The following is a 22,151-nucleotide window of genomic DNA, read 5'->3' as shown; positions in this document are numbered from 1 at the left end:
TGGAATCCACCTGTGGTAAATTCAATTGATAGGACAGGAACACACCTGTCTCTATAAAGTCCCACAGTTGACAGTGCATGTCAGAGCAAAAACCAAGCCATGAAGTCAAAGGAATTGTCCGGATAGCTCCGAGACAGGATTGTGTCGAGGCACAGATATGGGGAAGGGTACCAAAATATTTCTGCAGCATTGAAGGCCCCCAAGAACACAGTGGCCTCCATTGTTCTTAAATAGAAGAAGTTTAAAACCACCAAGACTCTTCCTAGAGCTGGCCGCCCGGCCAAACTGACCAAATGGGGGAGAAGGGCCTTGGTCAGGGAGGTGACCAAGAACCGATGGTCACTCTGACAGCCCGCTTTGAGTTTGCCAAAAGCCATCTAAAGGACTCAGACCATAAGAAACAAGACTCTCTGGTCTGATGAAACCAAGGTTGAACTCTTTGGCCTGAATGCCATGCATCACATCTGGAGGAAACCTGGCACCATCCCTACGGTGAAGCATGGTGGTGGCAGCATCATGCAGTGGGGATGTTTTTCAGCGGCAGGGACTGGGAGACTAGCCAGGATCAAGGGAAAGATGAATGGAGCAAAGTTGTATTTATTTTTATTTTATTTCACCTTTATTTAACCAAGTAGGCCAGTTGAGAACAAGTTCTCATTTACAACTGCGACCTAGCCAAGATAGAGCAAAGCAGTGCGACACAAACAACACAGAGTTACACATGGGATAAACAAACGTATAGTCATTAACACAATAGAAAAGTCTATATACAGTGTGTGCAAATATAGTAAGATTAGGGAGGTAAGGCAATAAATAGGCCATAGTGGCGAAATAATTACAATTGAGCAATTAAACACTGGAGTGATAGATGCGCAGAAGATGAATGTGCAAGTAGAGATACTGGAGTGCAAAGGAGCAAAAAACAACAACATGGGAATGAGGTAGTTGGACGGGCTATTTACAGATTGGCTCTGTACAGGTGCAATGATCGGTAAGCTGCTCTGACAGCTGATGCTTAAAGTTAGTGATGGAGATGTAAGTCTCCAGCTTCAGTGATTTTTGCAATGTGTTCCAGTCATTGGCAGCAGAGAACTGGAAGGAAAGGCGGCAAACAGAGGAGTTGGCTTTGGGGGTGACCAGTGAAATATACCTACTGGAGCGCATGCTACGGGTGGGTGCTGCTATGGTGACCAGTGAGCTGAGATATAGATGACCTGGAGCCAGAGGGTTTGGCAACGAATATGAAGCGAGGGCCAGCCAACGAGAGCATACAGGTCACAGTGGTGGGTAGTATATGGGGCTTTGGTGACAAAACGGATGGCACTGTGAGACTACATCCAGTTTGCTGTGTAGAGTGTTGGAGGCTATTTTGTAAATGACATTGCCGAAGTCAAGGATCGGTAAGATAGTCAGTTTTACGAGGACATGTTTGGCAGTGAAGGATGCTTTGTTGCGAAATAGGAAGCCGATTCTAGATGTAATTTTGGATTGTAGATGCTTAATGTGAGTCTGGAAGGAGAGTTTACAGTCTAACCAGACACCTAGGTATTTGTAGTTGTGCACATATTCTAAGTCAGAACCGTCCAGAGTAGTGATGCTGGACGGGCAGGTGGGTGAGGGCAGCGATCGATTGAAGAGCATGCATTTATTTTTTTTTGTATTCAAGAGCAGTTGGAGGCCACGGAAGGAATGTTGTATGGCATTGAAGCTCGTCTGGAGGTTTGTTAACACAGTGTCCAAAGATGGGCCAGAAGTATACAGAATGGTGTTGTCTACGTAGAGGTGGATCAGAGAATCACCAGCAGCAAGAGTGGCATCATTGATGTATACAGACAAAAGAGTGGGCCCGAGAATTGAACCCTGTGGCACCCCCATAGAGACTGCCAGAGGTCCGGACAACAGGCCCTCCGATTTGACACACTGGACTCCATCTGAGAAGTAGTTGGTGAACCAGGTGAGGCAGTCATTTGAGAAACCAAGGCTATTGAGTCTGCCGATAAGAATGCGGTGATTGACAGAGTCAAAAGCCTTGGCCAGGTTGATGAATACGGCTGCACAGTATTCTCTTTTATCGATGGCGGTTATGATATCGTTTAGGACCTTGAGCGTGGCTAAGGTGCACCCATGACCAGCTCGGAAACCAGATTGCATAGCGGAGAAGGTACAGTGGGAGTCAAAATGTTCGGTGATCTGTTCGTTAACTTGGCTTTCGAGGAGAAGGCAGGGTAGGATAGATATAGGTCTGTAACAGTTTGGGTCTAGAAAGCTGCCACGGGGGATGGTCGCGGCAGCTTTCCAATCTTTAGGGATCTCAGACGATACAAAAGAGAAGTTGAACAGGCTAGTAATATGGGTTGCAACAATTGCGGTGGATAATTTTAGAAAGAGAGGGTCCAGATTGTCTAGCCCAGCTGATTTGTAGGGGTCCAGATTTTGCAGCTCTTTCAGAACATTTCAGAACACTATCTGGATTTGGGTGAAGGAGAAATGGGGGAGGCTTGGGCAAGTTACTGTGGGGGGTGCAGAGCTGTTGACCGGGGTAGGGGTAGCCAGGTGGAAAGCATGGCCAGCCGTAGAAAAATGCTTTTCTCAATTATTGTAGATTTATCAGTGGTGACAGTGTTTCCTAGCGACAGTGCTGTGGGCAGCTGGGAGGAGGTGCTCTTATTCTCCATGGACTTTACAGTGTCCCAGAACTTTTTGGAGTTTGTGCTACAGGATGCAAATTTCTGTTCGAAAAAGCTAGCCTTTGCTTTCCTAACTACCTGTGTATATTGGTTCCTAACTTCCCTGAAAAGTTGCAGATCACGGGGGCTATTCGATGCTAATGCAGTATGCCACAGGATGTTTTTGTGCTGGTCAAGGGCAGTCAGGTCTGGAGTGAACCAAGGGCTATATCTGTTCTTAGTTCTACATTTTTTGAATGGCGTATGCTTATTTAAGATGGTGAGGAAAGCATTTTTAAAGAATAACTTGGCATCCTCTACTGACGGAATGAGGTCAATATCCTTCCAGGATACCCGGGCCAGGTCGATTAGAAAGGCCTGCTCGTTGAAGTGTTTTAGGGAGCGTTTGACAGTGATGAGTGGTGGTCGTTTGAACGCGGATCCATTACGGACGCAGGCAATGAGGCAATGATCGCTGAGATCCTGGTTGAAGACAGCGGAGGTGTATTTAGAGGGCAGGTTGGTTATGATGATATCAATGAGGGTGCCTGTGTTTACGGATTTAGGGTTGTACCTGGTGGGTCCCATGATAATTTGTGTGAGATTGAGGGCATCTAGCTTAGATTGTAGGACGGGCGGGGTGTTAAGCATATCCCAGTTTAGGTCACCTAACAGTGCAAACTCTGAAAAAAAGGTTCACCTTCGAACAGGACAACGACCCTAAGCACACAGCCAAGACAACACAGGAGTGGCTTCAGGACAAGTCTCTGAATGTCCTTGAGTGGCCCAGCCAAGAGCACGGACTTGAACCTGATCGAACATCTCTGGAGAGACCTGAAAATAGCTGTGTAGTGACGCTCCCCATCCAACCTGACAGAGCTTGACAGAATCTGCAGAGAAGAATGGGAGAAACTCCTCAAATACAGGTGTGCCAAGCTTGTAGCGTCATACCCAAGAAGACTCAAGGCTGTAATCGCTGCCAAAGGTGCTTCAACAAAGTACCGAGTAAAGGGTCTAAATACTTATGTAAATGTGATATTTCAGTTTTATTTTTAATAAATGTGCAAAAACGTGATTAATGAGGGGGGAAACTATTTAATCCATTTTAGAATATGGCTGTAATGTAACAAAATGTGGAAAAAGTCAAGGGGTCTGAATACTTTCCGAACGCACTGTATGTGTGATGTGTGCCCACATGTGGTAGCTTTAGCCATTTGTCTTTGGTGTGATGAGGATAGTAAAAAGAGCAGGTTACTTCAGGAATCTGTCTCAGATACTGTGATGGAGATCTTTTTTATTATCTCCCTCCTCCTCCCCCCTCTCCAACACCAGACCCAGAATAAGAACCAGGCCCCAGCGCAGCACAGCAGTGTGGGGGTGGAGGGTGAGGAGGTGGAGGCCCACTCCCCTCTGGAGCAGGACAGCCTGATGCCGTCTGAAGAAGGCAGCGACTCCCTGTCCCGCGGCCTCCTTGGGGGCCCACGCCTCCAGGGGGACGAGGAGGACGAGGAGCTGGTGGAGGAATTAGAAGAGGAACTAGATGAGGAGGATGAGTTTGAGTCCCCTTGCCACGCCCAAACTTACAGGGACAGGTACCCCCCTCACCGCGGTCACCGCGGGGGCATCCACAGCACCAACGGGCATGAATCACAGGACAGGCTGCTCCAGCGCGATGCCCAGCAGGGGCACAACCAGCGCAACAACTGCCAACGCAGCCGCCCCTGGCCCCGAGACAACTACTGACATTTCTAACGTACCCTTGACCCGAGTTAACTACTGACATCTCTAACGTACCCCTGGCCCTAAAACAACTACTGACATCTCTAACGTACCCCTGGCCCTCAGACAACTACTGACATCTCTAACGTACACCTGGCCCCAAGACAACTACTGACATCTCTAACGTACCCCTGGCCCCAAAACAACTACTGACATCTCTAACGTACCCCTGGCCCCAAGACAACTACTGACATCTCTAACATACCCCTGGCCCCAAAACAACTACTGACATCTCTAACGTACCCCTGGCCCCCAGACAACTACTGACATCTCTAACATACCCCTGGCCCCAAAACAACTACTGACATCTCTAACGTACCCCTGGCCCCAAGACAAATACTGACATCTCTAACGTACACCTGGCCCCAAAACAACTACTGACATCTCTAACGTACCCCTGGCCCCCAGACAACTACTGACATCTCTAACGTACCCCTGGCCCCCAGACAACTACTGACATCTCTAACGTACCCCTGGCCCCCAGACAACTACTGACATCTCTAACGTATCCCTGGCCCCAAGACAACTACTGACATTTCTAACGTATCCCTGGCCCCAAGACAACTACTGACATCTCTAACGTGCCCCGGGCCCCCAAGACAACTAGCTATACCCAAACTACAACTTTGGCCACAAGACACCCACTTGTACACAATAAGTGTGCTCCTTGTCCCCAACCACTCACCCCAACTATAAAAACAATGTAGTACCAATTGTCCCCATAACAATTACTGACTGCTGTGCACATTACCACCTTCTACAATCACACACTTCCAGGCTTACGGTTTTACTCATTCTGATTAGCTTGGGTCATGTTAATCAGATAAAAGGCTATAGGTCAACAGGGCTACTCACCTCCACAATAGCAAGCTATAACTACTGGCTGTAGGTCAAGTTAAATTTTAAGATTCTTTGCATAAGGTTTCTCTATTGTAGAATGACACATTTACTGGCCTTAAATCCCTAAGACGTTTATGTATCTTTATTATTGCATGTATGATTATTTTAGGACTATTTGCACATTATGGTCAGAACAGGAACCATAGGCTCTTTCTGGATAAACAAAAGTAGGAATGTCTACATTTTACTAATCTGCTATGGAAAATAGTAATGCATCCGAATATATATTGTACATATTGAATGGGCGCCTGGTTATAATCAACTTGGTCTCAGAGCATTTAGTATTATTCTGTATGTAAATCCTGGACACTCAATTTAGTATATGTTACGTTTCATATGGTATGTACTAATTTGTGAATGTCAATCAGCCATTTCATATGATATGTGTCAATTACAATTGATATGATATGTTACAAATCTGCAAAATGTACAATATGTTGAGAATTTGCAAAATGTACAATATGTTACGAAATTTGCTCTACGTATAATATGTTACGAATTCCAATTAGTTGTGGCTAACGTTAGCTAGGTGGCTAATGTTAGCTACACTAGGGGTTAGGGTTAGGAGATAGGTTAACGTGTTAGGGGAAGGGTTAGCTAAAAGAGTTAAGGTTAGGCTTATTGTTCAAGGAAGGGTTAGCTAAGTAGTTGGAAAGTAGCTAAAAAGCTGAAATTGTCAGTGATGAGATTCACCCATCCTTTGGGTTGCTAGACATTCGCGTTATACGCCCACTCATCCACTCCGCTCAATCACTCATCATCGTTTTTTGCCTTTAGTAACCTTCTGTCTTATGTAACCATACCAAACATAACATACTAATTTGAGTGTCCCGGATTTACATTGACTATGTTACGTCTAGTCTATGAGACCAGGCTGTTATAAGTATTTATATTTTTGGGTTTATTTAATTTTGTCAGTATGGACTTCTTCCTGTTTTCAGTTCAGATAGTTTTTACTGAGAAGATGCTGAATGTTTTGGGAGAGGCACAGGTACACAGGCCTCTATATGGTTATCTGTATGTTAGTGTTGTAAAGCTGCAATATATTCACATATCTTGTTTCTGTCATTACACATATCACACAGAATATCACCATGAGTTATGAAGGGAATGTGACAAATCAATATTATTCTTATTAACACACACGCACAGGCAAGCACACCTCCGTGGAGGCTGCTGAAGGGAGGAGGGCTCATAATAATGGCTGGAACGGAGCAAATGGAATGGCACCAAACACACGGAAACATTAAGGTGCCAGCAACCTCTTGTGGCACATGCAAGCAGACACACACACACAAATTCAGGCATCAAAATAATGCAATATCGCATGCCTTTTTTACGACTCCAGCTGCCCCTAGCGGTGGGCTAATCTCACTCCTTCCTCTATTGTCCTCCAGTTGTGTGGCACATTTTTTATTGTAGCATCTGCACAACGTCCCGTTCACACTCACTTATATGAGTCTCTGGAGCAGGAGAGAGAGCTCTTCATACCAAGCATAACCTATTCAGGCTGTTTGGAAGTGTTTGTCAGACACGTTCAGCACATAGCATCTCCTCTGAACCCCTTTGTTTTAACCGTCTCTATACTGTATGTGTACTGCAGTTTTACTGTCAACCTCACGAAGCAGATCCTCAAGTCTACCTATACCGGAAGGTTTTTGATCCAACCATTCGTGCTCAACTGATCACTTCATTCATTGGCTAATCATGTGTGGAACTTGTGACGTAGTCTCCTGGATTTCTCTTGCATTTCGAAAGGACTCACAGCTATAGCAACTGTGACATGATACCATATACCTGCATGGTTAGTCTATGAACCGATCAGTTGGGCATATTGTGGAACAAAGATCTGCATGAACAGGGTCCCTGCGGACCAAGTCTGGGGACTAACTGGTCTACTGCTTCCATGTCTAACAGGCAACTTTATAGGATTCCGTATTATTTTAAAAATCACAGCATGATTGAAAAAAAAGAAGAAAATAATTCTATGCAAGTGTTGCATGAAACCTGATTGTTTCTTTTTGCAGTTCTTCTACACTTTTAATGCATCGATTCTGATTCTCCTTGTTATTTCTATGTAATATTCTTGTCGACGATTCTGTTTGTAAAAAGGCAGTCACTCCTCTGAGTTAAAAATTAACCACAAGTATTAACCATTTAAAAAGCAGAATGCATCTTAAATATGGAGTAACCTGACTATAACGTCAGATTAAAATTACAACGTTAATGAATAAGGAGTAGTGTGGGTACAGGTGCCGACACTTGTATTCACTAGAAACGGAAAAGGGAAAACTGTTCAGTATTTTCTTCCCCCAGAATTCTCTCTCAACAATACAAAAAGAAAAATTAATATTTTTTTTTAATTGCACAAAATGTTTTACTTTAGTATATGTTCTATTGAGCACAATTTGGATTGGCTCTGAAGTTATCTATTCCCACCTGTTCCTCGACAACCTATCAGAGAGAGGGATTGAGCGACTTGCTAAATGCAGCCTTGCATGCTTTAGCTCACTTAGAGATTTTCACTGTACTTTGGAGGAATATGACTTTCAAAGCGGACCAATGTAGTAATTGATAATGAAAAGGTTTTTCGATTTATGAAGCACAATTTATACAAGGGTTATAGTTTAGTTTCCTGTCTTATATTCTGTATGCAATACAAAGCCTAACATTGAAAGACTTAAAACGCCTTAACCCATCTGGACTTCCTCTTTATGTGTAAGTAGAAAAAAAAAAAAAAAAATTGCACTAATTTCATTTTTTGATGGTTGCTTTGTAATGCAATAACTGCACTAAATTATAACCATGTATTATCTATTCACCGGACTCAATCACAGTGTGCTAGCGTGACCCGACGCTCCTTTCCTCAATTTCTGAGACAAAACAAAAATGTTTAAAAATATATATATATTTCCTGCCTGTCGCTGTATAGAATGCTTTCTATTTAAGAATATATTAGTAAAAATGCTAAGTAAAATGAGACTAAGTGAAATAAACATTACATTTTATGTACTTTTAATGCTGCCATTGTCATGTGCTTTCTTGAACGTTGTAGTTCTTAGGACAGCGATCTTGTCAATCGAGTCCAGGGAATTGATATCAGAGAACCTTTGTAGGGCTCTGGTGAGATCAGTTTATGAAAGACTTATTTTAAACGGTGTCAGTCAAAAGTTGGTTTTATTCACTTCATAGATATCAATGTAGCAAACATCCCATTCCAAAATACTCATAACCAGCTGACTGATGAAAGAAAAAAAACACCACATCTACCAGCTTTCTCTGGGAGACAAAAGGTATTCAATGTATTGGTCTTTTTACACCATTTTAAAACTTGTCACAACAGGGCTAACTCCAATTTAAAAAGAAATTATACACAATCACACTACAACATTTCTGTCTTGGCCTTTTGGGACCGCTTGTGTGGTTACTGGGGCTCTTTGAAATAAGTGTAGGTTTGGCACTCACATGACCTTCCATACCTTCCCTTCCCCACACAGACCAAGAGGCCCTCTATTCTCCTGTAGCAAAACCAGACAGCTATATGAACCCCCAGGCCCTTACATCAACCTAACATTTTGTACAGTAGCCGGGCTAGAGAAGAGGATTCCGAACTATGGAGGAATGAGAAAGGAGGACTGAAGAGAGTGACAAGACGGCGAAAGAGAAGAAAAAACAGATGAAAACGAGTGAAAACACAGTGTGTGTGGTGGCAGGTCCTAGGGCGGCGTAACCATTTAACATGATCTGGCATGTCAGGCGAAGATGGTCTCCTCGCGTCTCTTCTTGGTGAGGATGGTACCAGGCTTGTGCTGGGCGTCGGGGTGGTTGGACAGCTCGGGGGGGCAGGTGGACACGGGGCTCTCCAGGAAGGCCTGCTTCAGGTCGTAGAACACTGACGAGTCCTCCTTGGTGAGGAAGGTCAGCGCCACGCCGCTCTTCCCAGCGCGACCCGTACGACCGATACGATGGATGTAGTCTGGAGGGGAGGGAGAAGGGGAAACGTCACAATAAATAGTAAGACAAAGGTCTACACAGCAGTTAAAGCATTAAAAACTAAATCCATGACTGAAACTTAAGTTGATCTCAGATCGACTGTCTGAGACCAAGTTAACCTTGCAGAATATACATGCGTAATAATCTGCATGCTAGTGTGTCAATTAGGGGAAAACACTGCATGAAACCTTTACTCTTCCACACACACACTGCGCCCAACTTTAAGAACATTAGGCACCAAACAGAATTGCAGGAGCACCAGAAAGAGATAGATTTTTAATATAGTTAGGCTTAGATCAATCTCATGAGTAGCAGAGCCTTTTCCTTTCTTCCGGTGCTCACCAAATTGGCCTAGACGTGCGTACTCTCAAGTTACCAGCTTATTATATAGCTAGGTAGGATGACTGAACAAGGTTGTTATCAAACCAATAATTAAACGGCCGGGATTACTTTAAAAAACGGCCCGCGAAACGGTTTGTGAAATTATAGAAAGTGCATGTGATTCCTCGATATAAAGGAGGAGAGGTCCCACAGGTAATATGGGTCATATTTTTTGGAATGGTTTGAGCTAGACACAAGCACTTTTCTTCGCTGTCAAGCGTAACTGTCGTGAAGATGTTGCTCCATTTGTCTTACCTGGCACTCTGGAGGCTCAAGACAGCGAACTTGCAGTCTACTCTAAATTATATACGTTATATCTTTTTTTTAACTGATGGAGGGATAGATAATCCATATGCCGCTGTGACGGAGAACTTTAACCCCGGTCTACAAATATGGAAGGCAGTACAAAGAGCTGGAACGATAAAACTGAAAATGATCAACACTGACCATACCAATCACTTATCGCAGGCATTTCACTAAAATCGTTTATTACGATAAGTAGCCTATACTAGAGAAATGTGATCGTTAAATGGGCAATTCAGGGAATTGATCGCGATACGGATCTCTCTCCACATCGCCCAGCTCGAGAGACCCCAGAGTCAAAGGTCATGGTCTTACCCTCGATGTTCTTGGCCATGTCGTAGTTGAGCACCATGGAGACGTCGTGGATGTCGATACCTCTCCCAGCCACGTCGGTGGCCACCAGGATGTCCTTGGCTCCAGCCTTCAGGTTGGACAGAGCAAACTCTCTCTGCTCCTGGCCCTTGCCACCGTGCAACGTGCAAGCATTGTACTGAAAGAGACAAGGCGAGAGAGGGAGAGAAAGATTATCAACCTCCTGGTTCCTAGAGAAGCCATAGTAGTGGTGAAAGGATGACAAATGGTCAAAATAGATGTATTTGAGGTGACCTTGATTTAGCACTGCGTTTGCACTTTTGGAGCTATTCCAGTCGTTACATTGTACCGGGAATACAAACCAGCACAGCTCAGGTATTAGAAAGTATTTGATCCAGTTCAGAGTGGTAAACATTTCCCACAATAAGAGCCTGCGGTCTCACCCCCATCTTCTCCAGAGACTTGGCCAGCACGTCGACACCCTTCTTCTGGTTGACGAAGATAATGATGGGCGGCTCGAACCCGCGTGCCAAAACATCCAGCAGCCTCTTCCTGGAAGACGAGACAACAAGGGAGACTCGGCATTAGCTACAGCTTCAGGGATAAAAGTGATGTGTGTGTGTCTCTCTCTCTCTCTCTCTCGTCTTACCTCTTCTCTCCCTCTCCCATGAGCAGAACCTTCTGTTCCACTCTCTCGTGGGGTTTACCAGCTGAACCGATGTACACCACGGCCGGACGACGCAGGTAGTTACGGGCCAACCGCTCTACCGCCGCGGGCATGGTAGCTGTGAACATGACCGTCTGAGAAACAGAGTGAGAAGGAGAGAGACGGATGGAAGGAGGAAAGGCAGGGGAAAGAGAATTCTCTTCTTAAAATTGTACAGCTAGCTATAAAAATTGATATTTTCTTCAGTGTGTGTTAATCTGCTAGGGCTTTAACAAATCTCTCACCTGTCTGTACTTGTGTTTTCCCATCTCGAAGTTCATCTTCATTTTCTCGGGGTCCTCTGCCTCGTCCGTGTCTGGTTTCTGATTGGTCACGGGGATGTACTCCAGGATCTTCTGCACGTCAGGCTCGAAGCCCATGTCTATCATGCGGTCAGCCTCATCCAGTACCACGTAAGTACAGCGGCCCAGGACCAGGTATCTGTTCTCCAACACGTCTATCAGACGACCCGGGGTGGCTATCACTATCTGGAACACACACACACACACACGTTTACTCAGACGTCACAAGCACGCGTCTTAATATTGGCAATAATATTGTGTGTGTGTGTGTGTGAATCTGCATGTTTGTGAATCTGCATGTTTGCGTGTCTGTGTGTGCGCATGTTGTTTTCTAGTGTCTGACCTCGCAGCCCATCCGGAGGCGGAAGCCCTGGTCCTCCCTGGAGATACCTCCGATGACAGCCACGGTCCGGATGCCCAGAGGTTTCCCAAACTTAAGGGTCTCCTCCTCAATCTGCTGCGCCAGCTCACGGGTGGGGGCCAGGATCACTGCATACGGACCCTGGTCCGAGTCCTCAATCCTACAGGGACAGGGGAAAGAGGGGGTGAGAAGGACATGTGGTTTGAATGAAGGACATGCAACTCTTGGGAGAGTAGTTTGAGGGTTAACCCTCTGGCTGGGGAGGTGACACCTCACCTTTCATCCTTAGGCAGGGTCGTGATCCAGACCAACAGGGGGATGAGGAAGGCAGCCGTTTTACCGCTACCCGTCTCAGCCACGCCGATGATGTCGCGGTTCTGTAAGCCAATGGGGATGGCTTGTCTCTGGATAGGCGTTGGATCCTGGACAACAAGGGAAACAAAGAGGAGGCCATTTTTTTATACAGCAAGTAACGGCTTCAGTGCTGGATCAGGGGAAAGGCCCAAAGGTGGCGTGTGCATGCGAAGTCCTCACAGCTGACCTTGTAGCCACAGTTGTCGATGACCTCCACGATGTGTGGGGGCAGGTTGTACTCCTTCCAGTTCCGGATGGGGTGGGGGATTTTGCCACCCTTGGTGGTGATACTGTAATCCTCCCTGAAGATACGCCAGTCCCTGTCCGCCATCTCCTCCAGCTTCTTCTGCGACCAGTGTCTGTCATCCCAACGCTGCTTGGCCTCCTTCTTATGAACCTTCTTCAGTCGCACCCTGAGGAGCAGGAAGGAGATGGATCAGAGGTTAGAGGACGACAATTACCCGTTTGAAGCCTTTTCAAAGACATCGATTCCAATGCGTTACAGCGGGCATGGTATTTTGCCAGGTGTGTTTGTGTGCGTGACTCACTCCTCCTGCTCCTTTTCCTCCAGTGTGCGTCTCGTCTCCATCATGTCCACGTAGAAATGGGACTGGTCTTTCTTCTGTTGCTTGAGGTCGATCCCAGCGATGAAGCCCCGGCCATACAGCTGGACCTGGTGCTTCTCCTTATAACTGAGAGACGGAGGCAGAGCGGGATATTAGATGAGAAGAGAGCAGGAGAGAGCCAAATGTCTATTGAAGGAGCAAAGTTGTTAAAGGTATGCGTCTAATTTGGTCAATATCACTTGTTTATTTATGGCACTGGCAGCGTTTGGATGGAGGTTTCTTTCCCTCTCCGATCTGAACACGTCTCAAATCCAAAACTGGCATGGGTCTGTTTTTCCACGGGTCTGACTGTCCTGTCAAACCCGTTTTGAAAAGGACCGTGGAAAAACAGACCTGTGCCAGTTTTGGATCTGAGACGTGTTCAGATCGGAGAGGGAAAGAAACCTCCATCCAAACGCTGCCAGTGCCATAAATAAACAAGTGATATTGACCAAATTAGCCAATTACGTGTCCTTAAAAACAGCCTATAACAAATTACTCCGAATTTCGTCTCTGTTGGACCCGTGAAGGCCTCTAATCCAAATGATACATCTAATTCGGACACATCATGTTGGTGAAACTGTGAATTTATCATCCCAGTGTTCATATGCAGACTCACATGGGGTTGTAGTCGGTAGACGTGTCTTCAGAGGCGTCCCACTCAAAGACAAACTTCCTGTCGTTCAGGTGACGTGTCCGCCGGCGCTTCTTGGTCCCGCCCAGGTAACGCTCCTGATTGGACAGAGACGTGAGATGGCACCGTACACCGGCTCAAACACTTAGTTCAACCAATCATATCAAAGCTCACTCCTCCTAGCCTGTACCACCGCACACTGACTCGGCACTGGTGCCCTGTATATAGCCTCGTTATTGTTATTCTTATTGGGTTACTTTTTATTATAACTTTTTAAGCATTTCACGGTAAAGTCTACACTTCTTGTATTCGGCGCATGAGACGAAAAGTTTGATTTGACAAAAAATGTATCTGAGAATCTCCAGTGAACATGTTTTTAGTCCAGGGTCATATTCACTAGGCACCAAACACAGGACGACAGACTCAAACAGGCAGGGACGACATTACGTTGTCCAATAAGAAACGTTGTTTCCATTTTCTGTTGCAAAAAGATTTAGCTATGTTTTGCTACAGTATCCATGAATGAATACAACCCAGAAATGAGCCTGTTTTCCTGAAACCGGCCCATGGCAGAACCTCAATCTCCAGACATACCTTGATGGCCTGGAGCTCCTTGCCCTTATCCTTCTCCTCTCTGATCTTCTGTCTTCCATCGTCCGCTTGGTCCCCGTTGTTCTCTCGCTCCATCCGCTCTCTCCGTTCTCGTCTGTCCCTCTCCTGGGGGTCCTCTGGGACACGGACAGATAGACACCTTGTGAGCCCGACAGCATTTTCAATGGAACCATGAAAACAACTTACACCCTAACTCCAAGCACTGTCAGAGACCGAACCAGATGTCTAACAGTGAGATACCTAACTTCAAGAAACCTAGGTCATGTTCAGTGGGGTGCAACGTTACTGAAAGTTCAGAGAGAAACACGTTAGGTAGAACAGACATCGTGTAGAATAGGGAATCAGTTAAGTTCTTTAGAAGACATTTCTATCAGCGACATTCAGAATATTGCGACCTGACTAACCCCATATAGAATAACTATCTTCAAAGTAATGACTCTGGACATCGAGTTGTGAAGTGAAAGCTTCTTTTAGTAATATTCCTTGTTCACGTTACATTTAACAACTTTAGATTCTACAAAACAAAGTTGCTAGCGAAAGTCAGGATAATCATTTGTCACTTGTACATAATGGCGCGTTCTTCGTTTTTCTACTACCTGTCGCAAGGCATTCTGGTACTTGCAGTCAATAGCGTAATCCAATACTAACCAATACAACATAAATATGAATGTAGTTCTCTCAATCTCCATCACATGAATTCTAATACAATTACATATGTAAATAACTAAAGAAAATATCTTTAGATACAGCTCAATGAATTAACTGTAAACATTAACTCTGTAACCCATTAAAAGTTACAACACCCCAAGCCCCTCCTACTCACCCACCAGCTTCCTCCTGACTAAGCCCAAGCCCCTCCTACTCACCCACCAGCTTCCTCCTGACTAACCCCAAGCCCCTCCTACTCACCCACCAGCTTCCTCCTGACTAACCCCAAGCCCCTCCTACTCACCCACCAGCTTCCTCCTGACTAAGCCCAAGCCCCTCCTACTCACCCACCAGCTTCCTCCTGACTAAGCCCAAGCCCCTCCTACTCACCCACCAGCTTCCTCCTGACTAAGCCCAAGCCCCTCCTACTCACCCACCAGCTTCCTCCTGACTAACCCCAAGCCCCTCCTACTCACCCACCAGCTTCCTCCTGACTAACCCCAAGCCCCTCCTACTCACCCACCAGCTTCCTCCTGACTAACCCCAAGCCCCTCCTATTCACCCATCATCTTCCTCCCGATGTCCTGGAACATCCTCCTCTTCTTCCTGTCCTCATCGATAGTCTTCTTCCTCTCCTCAGTCTGCTGCTGCCTCCTTTTCAGAGCCTCCGCCTCGCGCTCCGCCTTGGACAGGAACTTGGGCTGAGAGAGAGAAAGAGAGAGAAAGGCATTCAAATTCAGTAGGAGAAACCCAGCTTAACATTCTTAATTCTTACACTCCCATCTTGCTCCTCACTGCAACCCAACAGATTGACTACCAAATGAGCACTCTTAAGGTCTCACCTTTGCCTCCGCCTCCTCCTCTGCTTTCTTCTTGGCTAGAAGTTCCTCTAGAGACAGTGGCTGGACCTACGAGAGATACAGAGAAAAACTCATTATGAAACACAATGCAATTCAAGGTACATCACAACGTGCCAGTTAGCTGGGCTTTGGAGAATAGAGAGACTACTCCCCGGTCTTACCTTGCTTTTCTTCTTTTTCTCATCTTCCTCATCCTCCTCTTTCTTCAAATCCTTCTCCCTCTTTATCCTGTCCTTGGACTTGGGGGAGACGCTTCTGTAAGGAGAAGTAACCACTCGAGTTGAAAAGGTAAAGGAAAAAAAGATTTGAAAACGTCTCTGCATATTACATGATGTTTTAAAGACGCATAGCTCACACTCAGTTACTGAACGGAACAAAGTGGGAGTGTTCCAGATCAACATTCTGCTGAGAACATCAGATCTTTATAATGCCTAGAGACGTTTTTAACCGTATCGTTAGGACACCTTGATCTTGTTCTTCGGCTCAAGCCTGCACCGAATAGTCACCCTGTGACTAAAACACCAGTCTGATTCAAGCCTACAGACCTGGATTTCTTGCTGCAGTCTTTGTCTCTGCGGTGACCGTCCTTGTCTCGGTCCTTGCGACCCCTCTCTCTGTTCTTGTCCCGGTCGTGCTCCTTTTCTCTCTCCTTGTCCTTCAGACGGCGATCTCTGGAGGGGAAGGAAAGGTCAGATACATAGAAATATTACCAACCTGCGATAAACCCACTGGAAGTTAACTTGAAATGACACAAGGTTCCAGTTTAACAACGTTTACTAAACCGTATTAGCACACTACATGGTTGCCATTGCACTCAGGCCAGGTTCATCAATAACGAGACTGCTGCGCCCCGTAATAACAGAAATATAGGGATACTTTAAACATGAACTTAACACTGGACACCTTTCAAATACAGTGGAAAGACTGAGTCAGATACAGATGTGTTCTGGTTCGCCTAGCCAGAATAGTTTCGATCAGTCGGTCGCACATCTTCCCTACAGGTCGAACCGCACCGCTGCATGAAAAACGTACCTCACTCCAGGGATGGAAGATGTCGCTGTACTCCTAATATTCCCATTATACAAACTGATAAATCGAGAAGATTGAAATACTGCTCATTTTTAATTTAAACAGCCTTTTTCGTTCTCATGCTAGGTAGCAGAAGCCACACCAACCATTTTGGAACGGCACGTAGAACATCGCATTGAACAAAAAAGGATAGTCAGCCAATCAGGCTCAGAATGGACTACTTCGTTGCGCTCTGGAAATGTCAAAATAAAATTCCAAAATGGCTGCTATGGCTTCTGCTACCTAGCATGAGGACAAAGAAGGCTGTTTAATACAGTGTTTCCCAACCCTGGTCCTCAAGTACCACCAACAGTACACATTTTTATTGTAACCTGGATAAGCACACCTGATTCAACTTTTCAACTAATCATCAAGCCCTCAATGAGCTGAATGAAGTGTTTGGCCAGGACCAGGGCTGGTAAACACTCTTTTAGAGAATGGGAATATTAAAGGTACAGCAGTATCTTCCACCCCTGGATTCCACGCTGCCCTGATTATGGCAGCGGTGCATTTCAATCTGTAGGGAAGCTGTACAAAATGCATCCGAAAGGTTGACACTATTCTGGCAGGTTGTTCGCATTCACCCACTACCAATAACTACGCGTCATTCAAACCTTTCTGCGGATTTGGATCGGTTGCGTTCACGAGAGCGCTGGCGAGGTTTCCGGTCCTTGGACGGGGAGCCTTTGCGTTCACGCTCTCGTGAGCGACTGCGTTTCCGCTCCCGATCCTTATCCTTGACTCCTGAGGTCTCTGCTGCATTGTTCTTGTCGGTTGGATCACCAGCCATCTGTGAGGACAGAATGAGTATAGCTTTGAGTTGTAGGTCATCAAGTTCATGTTACCATCATCTCAGTGTTTTATGTCCCCAACCCCCACTATTAAGTTCTGATTGTCTCCATTTATCGATTTCATGTACAACGCTTAATGGTGTAACTATCGTCCTATCAACTAGCTAATCACAAAAAAAGACAACGATAATTTGATTCAAGTGTTTTAGTGCTGAGCTGGAATAAATAATTGCACGCTCAATAACTATCTAGCTAGCTCTCTCTAATGAGTTGTTGGCCACTGGCTTACATGGTTGGTTAGTGAACTAGCTAAATGTCAGGTAATTATCTACCTAGGTAGCTACTGAGGTAACTAGCAAGTATGATATTATCATCATGATTATTTTTTTGCAAGACTCAAAAACAATCTTTTGGTATTTTTTTTCATTAGTCCATTGTTAATGCAGTACCAAATGTTTTGCGTGTCAGCAGTCAAGTTTTCAAGATATTGGACTTCCAAGAAGAATATACCGAGTTCAAAACAACAGGGAACTCAGGGTGCAAAAAAAAAAACTTAAGACTGGGAAAAACAGTTTTGAACAGTCATCCTACTTGGAATCCCAAGTCGGAAACGTAGACATCTTTTTAGAGCTCGTACTTTCCGACCTGAAGTCCGCCCCCCCCCCCTCCCCCCCCAGAGTGCCCATGCTGTGTTCAAGACAACTGGGAACTCTGAAAATGTTGGTTAAATCATGGCCTTAGTGATCTTCAGGTCAGAAATGTCCATGTTCCCAGTTGTTTTGAACACAGTACCAGTTGCCTTGAAAGCACCACCTGTGTCACTTCCACATCATCATGATACAAAATGGAAGTGACACTTTTGCTGCATTCAAACAACAGAGCTCAGGGCTCTGAAATCTCCGATTTCAGTGCATTCAAAACAACTGGGAATTGAGGGGTAAAAAACGAGCTCCGACAGGGGAAACACGATTCTAACGGTCATCCAACTCGGAATTCCATCTCGGGTCTCTTTCTAGAGCTCTGACTTACTGACCTTTAGATCACAGACGTAATGATTTGACCTCCGAGTTCCCAGTTGTTTTGAACGCCGCATTTGCTTCTTGAAAATCCTATATCTTATGGTGCGTTCAAGACAACTGGGAATGTCAAATCATGACGTCAGCGATCTTTAGGTCAGAAAGTCAGCATTCTAGGAGGCCCGAGTTCCCAGATGGAATTCTGAGCAGGATGACCATTCAAATAGATTTTTACCAGTCTGAGGTCCCCCACCTAGAGTTGTCAGTTGTCTAAATGCCACGTTCAAAACAACTTGGAAAAACACGAGGTCAAATCATTACGTCAATGATCTTCAGGTCAGAAAGTCGGAGTTCTACAAAGAAGCCCGAGTTGGAATTCTGAGTTGGATGACCATTCAAATCTAAACTCGTTTTTTCCGAGTTCCCAGTTGTTTTGAACGCGGAATTAAAAACTTGACTGCTGACATGCAAAACATTCTGGGACAGTATCAACGCTGGGCTAATGAAGGAAAAAAAAGCGACTTAGTGGATTTTATCTTTAACTTCCTAACGTTACTTAGCTACTGGTAGCGAGATAGCTAACGTTAGATACTAGTTAGCAAGCAAGCTCGTTAACGACTGGGGGACAGATTATAGAAATAAAACACGTTTCATGGATTAAAGTCCAAACGTTATTTATAAACACTGCAACTAAGGTTTTACAGCATAACATAAGTAGGTAAAATGCATGTATATAACTTAAAATACGAACCATGGTCACTTAAAAATAAGACGCTTACGAACTATCTTCGTTTTACCAAGCCGCCATGTTGCACGACGCCACAAATGAAAAGAACAGCGGATTCTGAGTCTGGTAATTGTGGTTTTCTAGAGGCGTTGCACAGTGTAGGTTCAGCATGGTGTTAAAACCATTTTCACTACATTTCCCAAGAAACACCGGTACAAGATTAGGGCCCACATTGTTTAGAACAAGGATACCTAAATGCCTGCGTGGTAATTCTTTGAACTGTTATGCACGTTTGAAACGCAAGGTGGCGCAAACTTGCTTATGTGTTTTCAACAGAGAAGCAAGTCTGCTACTCTGATAGATAGTCGAGTCAATGATGTAGTAGCCTATGTAAACAACATAATACAGCCTATGGATACAGTAGGCCAGATATAAAGAGACTGTTCTACACATTTATTCATTGAAGATCTCCAAGTTTATGCAATAAACAAGAGAAGAGTCCTTATATTATGAGATGCATCCTGCAGAATGTTCTCATGAGTTACATGTATTGTAGCAAATTAGGTTTGCATTCTTTCTTTTATTTGTTTGGAACCTAGTTTACTTGTTAATCCCTGGTCCCCCATCTAAATGGAACAAACAGTACATGGAGTCTTCGAGTGTTGAGGAATCTTTAGCAAACTGGAATTTAAGCAGAGCCCCTCGGACAACTGAAATGAAGACTGCATTCTAATAATGCTTCTACTTATATAAATGGTGGTCATTTTATTCTTAGATAATGGATGTGATAATGGTTTAATAATCTGTGTTTCCCTTCCATTGAGAGAGGAACACTCCATTTGAGTTATCTTATTACAATGTTCCGGAGAAGAGAACGGAAACATTCTATCAATAGAATACCCATTTGGCTTACATTGGTTGAAATTCATTTCTATACTCAAATTTGATTTGATATTTCACTATGACTTTAGTATAACATTAAAAGTAAAGAAAATCCACCATGCAACATGGAAAATTTCCCCTAACTGTGTATTGCCTATTATTGAGAAGGGCCTCCCCATTTATCTGCAGTATCATGAAACAGTTAGGTGATAGAGAGATGGAGGGAAAGGGGAAAAGAGAAACTCAGTTCCATTTCACCAGGTGTGATTTAGTCAGCCATCTATTAATTATTCATGTAGAGACTATCAATCATGTTCCAGTCATTGAATAACAGGTGTTTCTCTCAGAACCAATTCCTGCCCGGCTGCCCCTCACCTTTCCCCCAATCTGTCCTTATTGTTCCCCTTTACCCGCTCTGTACAGTCCCTTGCAGCCGCCACTAGATTCCTGGGCCCGCCTCTCCCTATTCCACTATGAGCCACGTGCATTATATGCTCCTCACTCTACGGACTCTGACTCTATTCTGTAGTCAGCAGATTTTCAAAACAGAATGCCTCTCTATGAAATTGAGGATTGTTGTATCTGGAAGATCTGATTAAAGGATTTGCTTTACCTGCCATTTGGAGCCACAATCCCACATCCACAAGAGGACACACACGGACACAATACAACATCCCACAAGAGGACACACACGGACACAATCCAACATCCCACAAGAGGACACACACTTGTGCACAAAGACAAGCAGACAGGAGCAATAAGGCATAGCACAGTAGGCTACTACAGCGGAAGTATGGTTGGGTGATAGGGAATTTATGGCTTTTGTAGGATAGCTTATGTCAGAGTATCAGTCACTGTACTGTAACTGTCCTCATATCATATCTCAATATTGATATTCATATCTCAATCTCTACTGTAGTCTGTGCAAGGGTAAACACAGAGTTTAAGGACAGACAGCCTCGCCAGGAGCTGAGATGGGAGAGGAGCTGATTCTTATTCTGGGCCTGTCTTTGGCTCCAGGGGGACATTGAGAGAGAGGTGTGGAGCAGCTATGGATGAGAAAACTATATCAGCATGGAGACAGATCAAAGTTGATGCTAAACAGGGGTGAAACTGAAATACAAAAGGGGGAACAATACATTTTATTATTCACTCGGTTGCATAGTAACGGTGGATGCTGTTATGAATATGAAGTGAAGCTGTCAATGAGAATCTTTCTTTCTTTCTCTGGATTTTGTTTTGTCTTTTCTCATCTGTGATGAACAAGGTGAAAATGAGGCGCAACTGTAGACAGGGTTAATACTGTGTCATATTGATACACAGCTTCAGTGACAGTGTTGTGAAACAAAGCAATGCACGTCTATCAAACACTGTATTGATTTGAAATGGAATGGAATACAGGCTACGTAATAGATTTTTAAGGTTGATTGAATTACAAAATATGTCTTGAGGCAAAGGATTTTCTAACAAAGAATGTATGGACACACAAGGTCAACGGTATGATTGTGTATATTTTTGGTGTATGAAAAACGTCAGCCGACTGTTCTCACAGACACACACACACACATACACACACACACTTTATACCATCCTACTGTTGCTATGACAACAGTTATTGCCACAAAATAAATTGCCTGACAGACAGATTTGAGACAAAATGTAATGTTATCATGTGTTCTTTGCTTGCTCCTGGCTAAATCATAATAAGTATGGAGTGAAAATTCAACAAAACCCCCCAAATGCTCTAAACTGTACAAAAAAATCTAGTGGTTTCAACTAATTGTTATTAAGTAACTGGATATTTTTTTGGTTTACTTAACTTTTCGGTCCAAATGTTACCTGAACTAAAAACAATTAGTTGGCCCAAACTTACCTCCAACATGAGAAAACGTAGGTAAAAATTCTGTCACGTCCTGACCAGTAAAGGGGTCATTTTTCATTGTAGTATGGTCAGGGCGTTGCAGGGGGTGTTTGTTTTGTGTGTTTTGGGGTTTTTGGTTCTAGGGGATTTTGGTTCTAGTTTTCTATTTCTATGTTTCATTTTCCATGTTTGGCCGAGTATGGTTTCCAATCAGAGGCAGGTGTTTTTCGTTGTCTCTGATTGGAACCCATACTTAGGCAGCCTGTTTTCCTTTGGGTTTTGTGGGTGGTTGTTTTCGGCATAGCCTCTGTGCCTTACGGAACTGTTGATTGTCGGGTTGTTATTTTTGTTTAAGTGTTCACTTTATTAAAGAAGATGAGCACTTTACAC

General features: G+C 44.4%; 2 protein-coding genes across 3 annotated transcripts in view; one reads left to right on the top strand and one right to left on the bottom strand.

Moving 5' to 3' along the window:
* The window catches only part of cacnb3a (calcium voltage-gated channel auxiliary subunit beta 3a), a 31,049-nt gene extending 22,681 nt beyond the window's left edge, over nt 1–8,368 (top strand). Inside the window, exon 14 of the mRNA XM_014145537.3 lies at nt 3,999–8,368. Within this exon, the coding sequence (XP_014001012.1) occupies nt 3,999–4,409 (411 nt within the window). The 3' untranslated portion in view covers nt 4,410–8,368. The remainder of the gene's footprint in view (nt 1–3,998) is intronic.
* Nucleotides 8,369–8,505: 137 nt separating this feature from the next.
* On the bottom strand, nt 8,506–20,555 carry ddx23 (DEAD (Asp-Glu-Ala-Asp) box polypeptide 23). Of its 2 annotated transcripts, none has more exons than XM_045695942.1 (17): nt 20,514–20,555; nt 17,099–17,274; nt 15,962–16,087; nt 15,578–15,671; nt 15,399–15,464; nt 15,119–15,257; nt 13,891–14,024; nt 13,282–13,394; nt 12,606–12,749; nt 12,245–12,470; nt 11,980–12,125; nt 11,686–11,863; nt 11,286–11,528; nt 10,984–11,135; nt 10,778–10,886; nt 10,338–10,512; nt 8,506–9,321 (listed from the first exon to the last, which is right to left on the bottom strand). In XM_045695942.1, the coding sequence occupies exons 1-17, from the start codon at nt 20,538–20,540 to the stop codon at nt 9,098–9,100; spliced, it is 2,472 nt and encodes an 823-aa protein (XP_045551898.1). In that variant the 5' UTR covers nt 20,541–20,555; the 3' UTR covers nt 8,506–9,097. The 2 variants fall into 2 exon arrangements, with proteins under 2 accessions (XP_045551898.1, XP_014001011.1); XM_014145536.1 differs by lacking the exon at nt 20,514–20,555 and adding an exon at nt 19,043–19,195.
* Between the last annotated feature and the right edge of the window lie 1,596 nt (nt 20,556–22,151).

Source organism: Salmo salar, chromosome 15 (assembly GCF_965601325.2).
Source record: "Salmo salar chromosome 15, fSalSal1, whole genome shotgun sequence".
NCBI lineage: Eukaryota > Metazoa > Chordata > Actinopteri > Salmoniformes > Salmonidae > Salmo > Salmo salar.
Note: the sequence above shows the minus strand (reverse complement) of the source record. Positions and strands in the feature narration are given on the sequence as shown.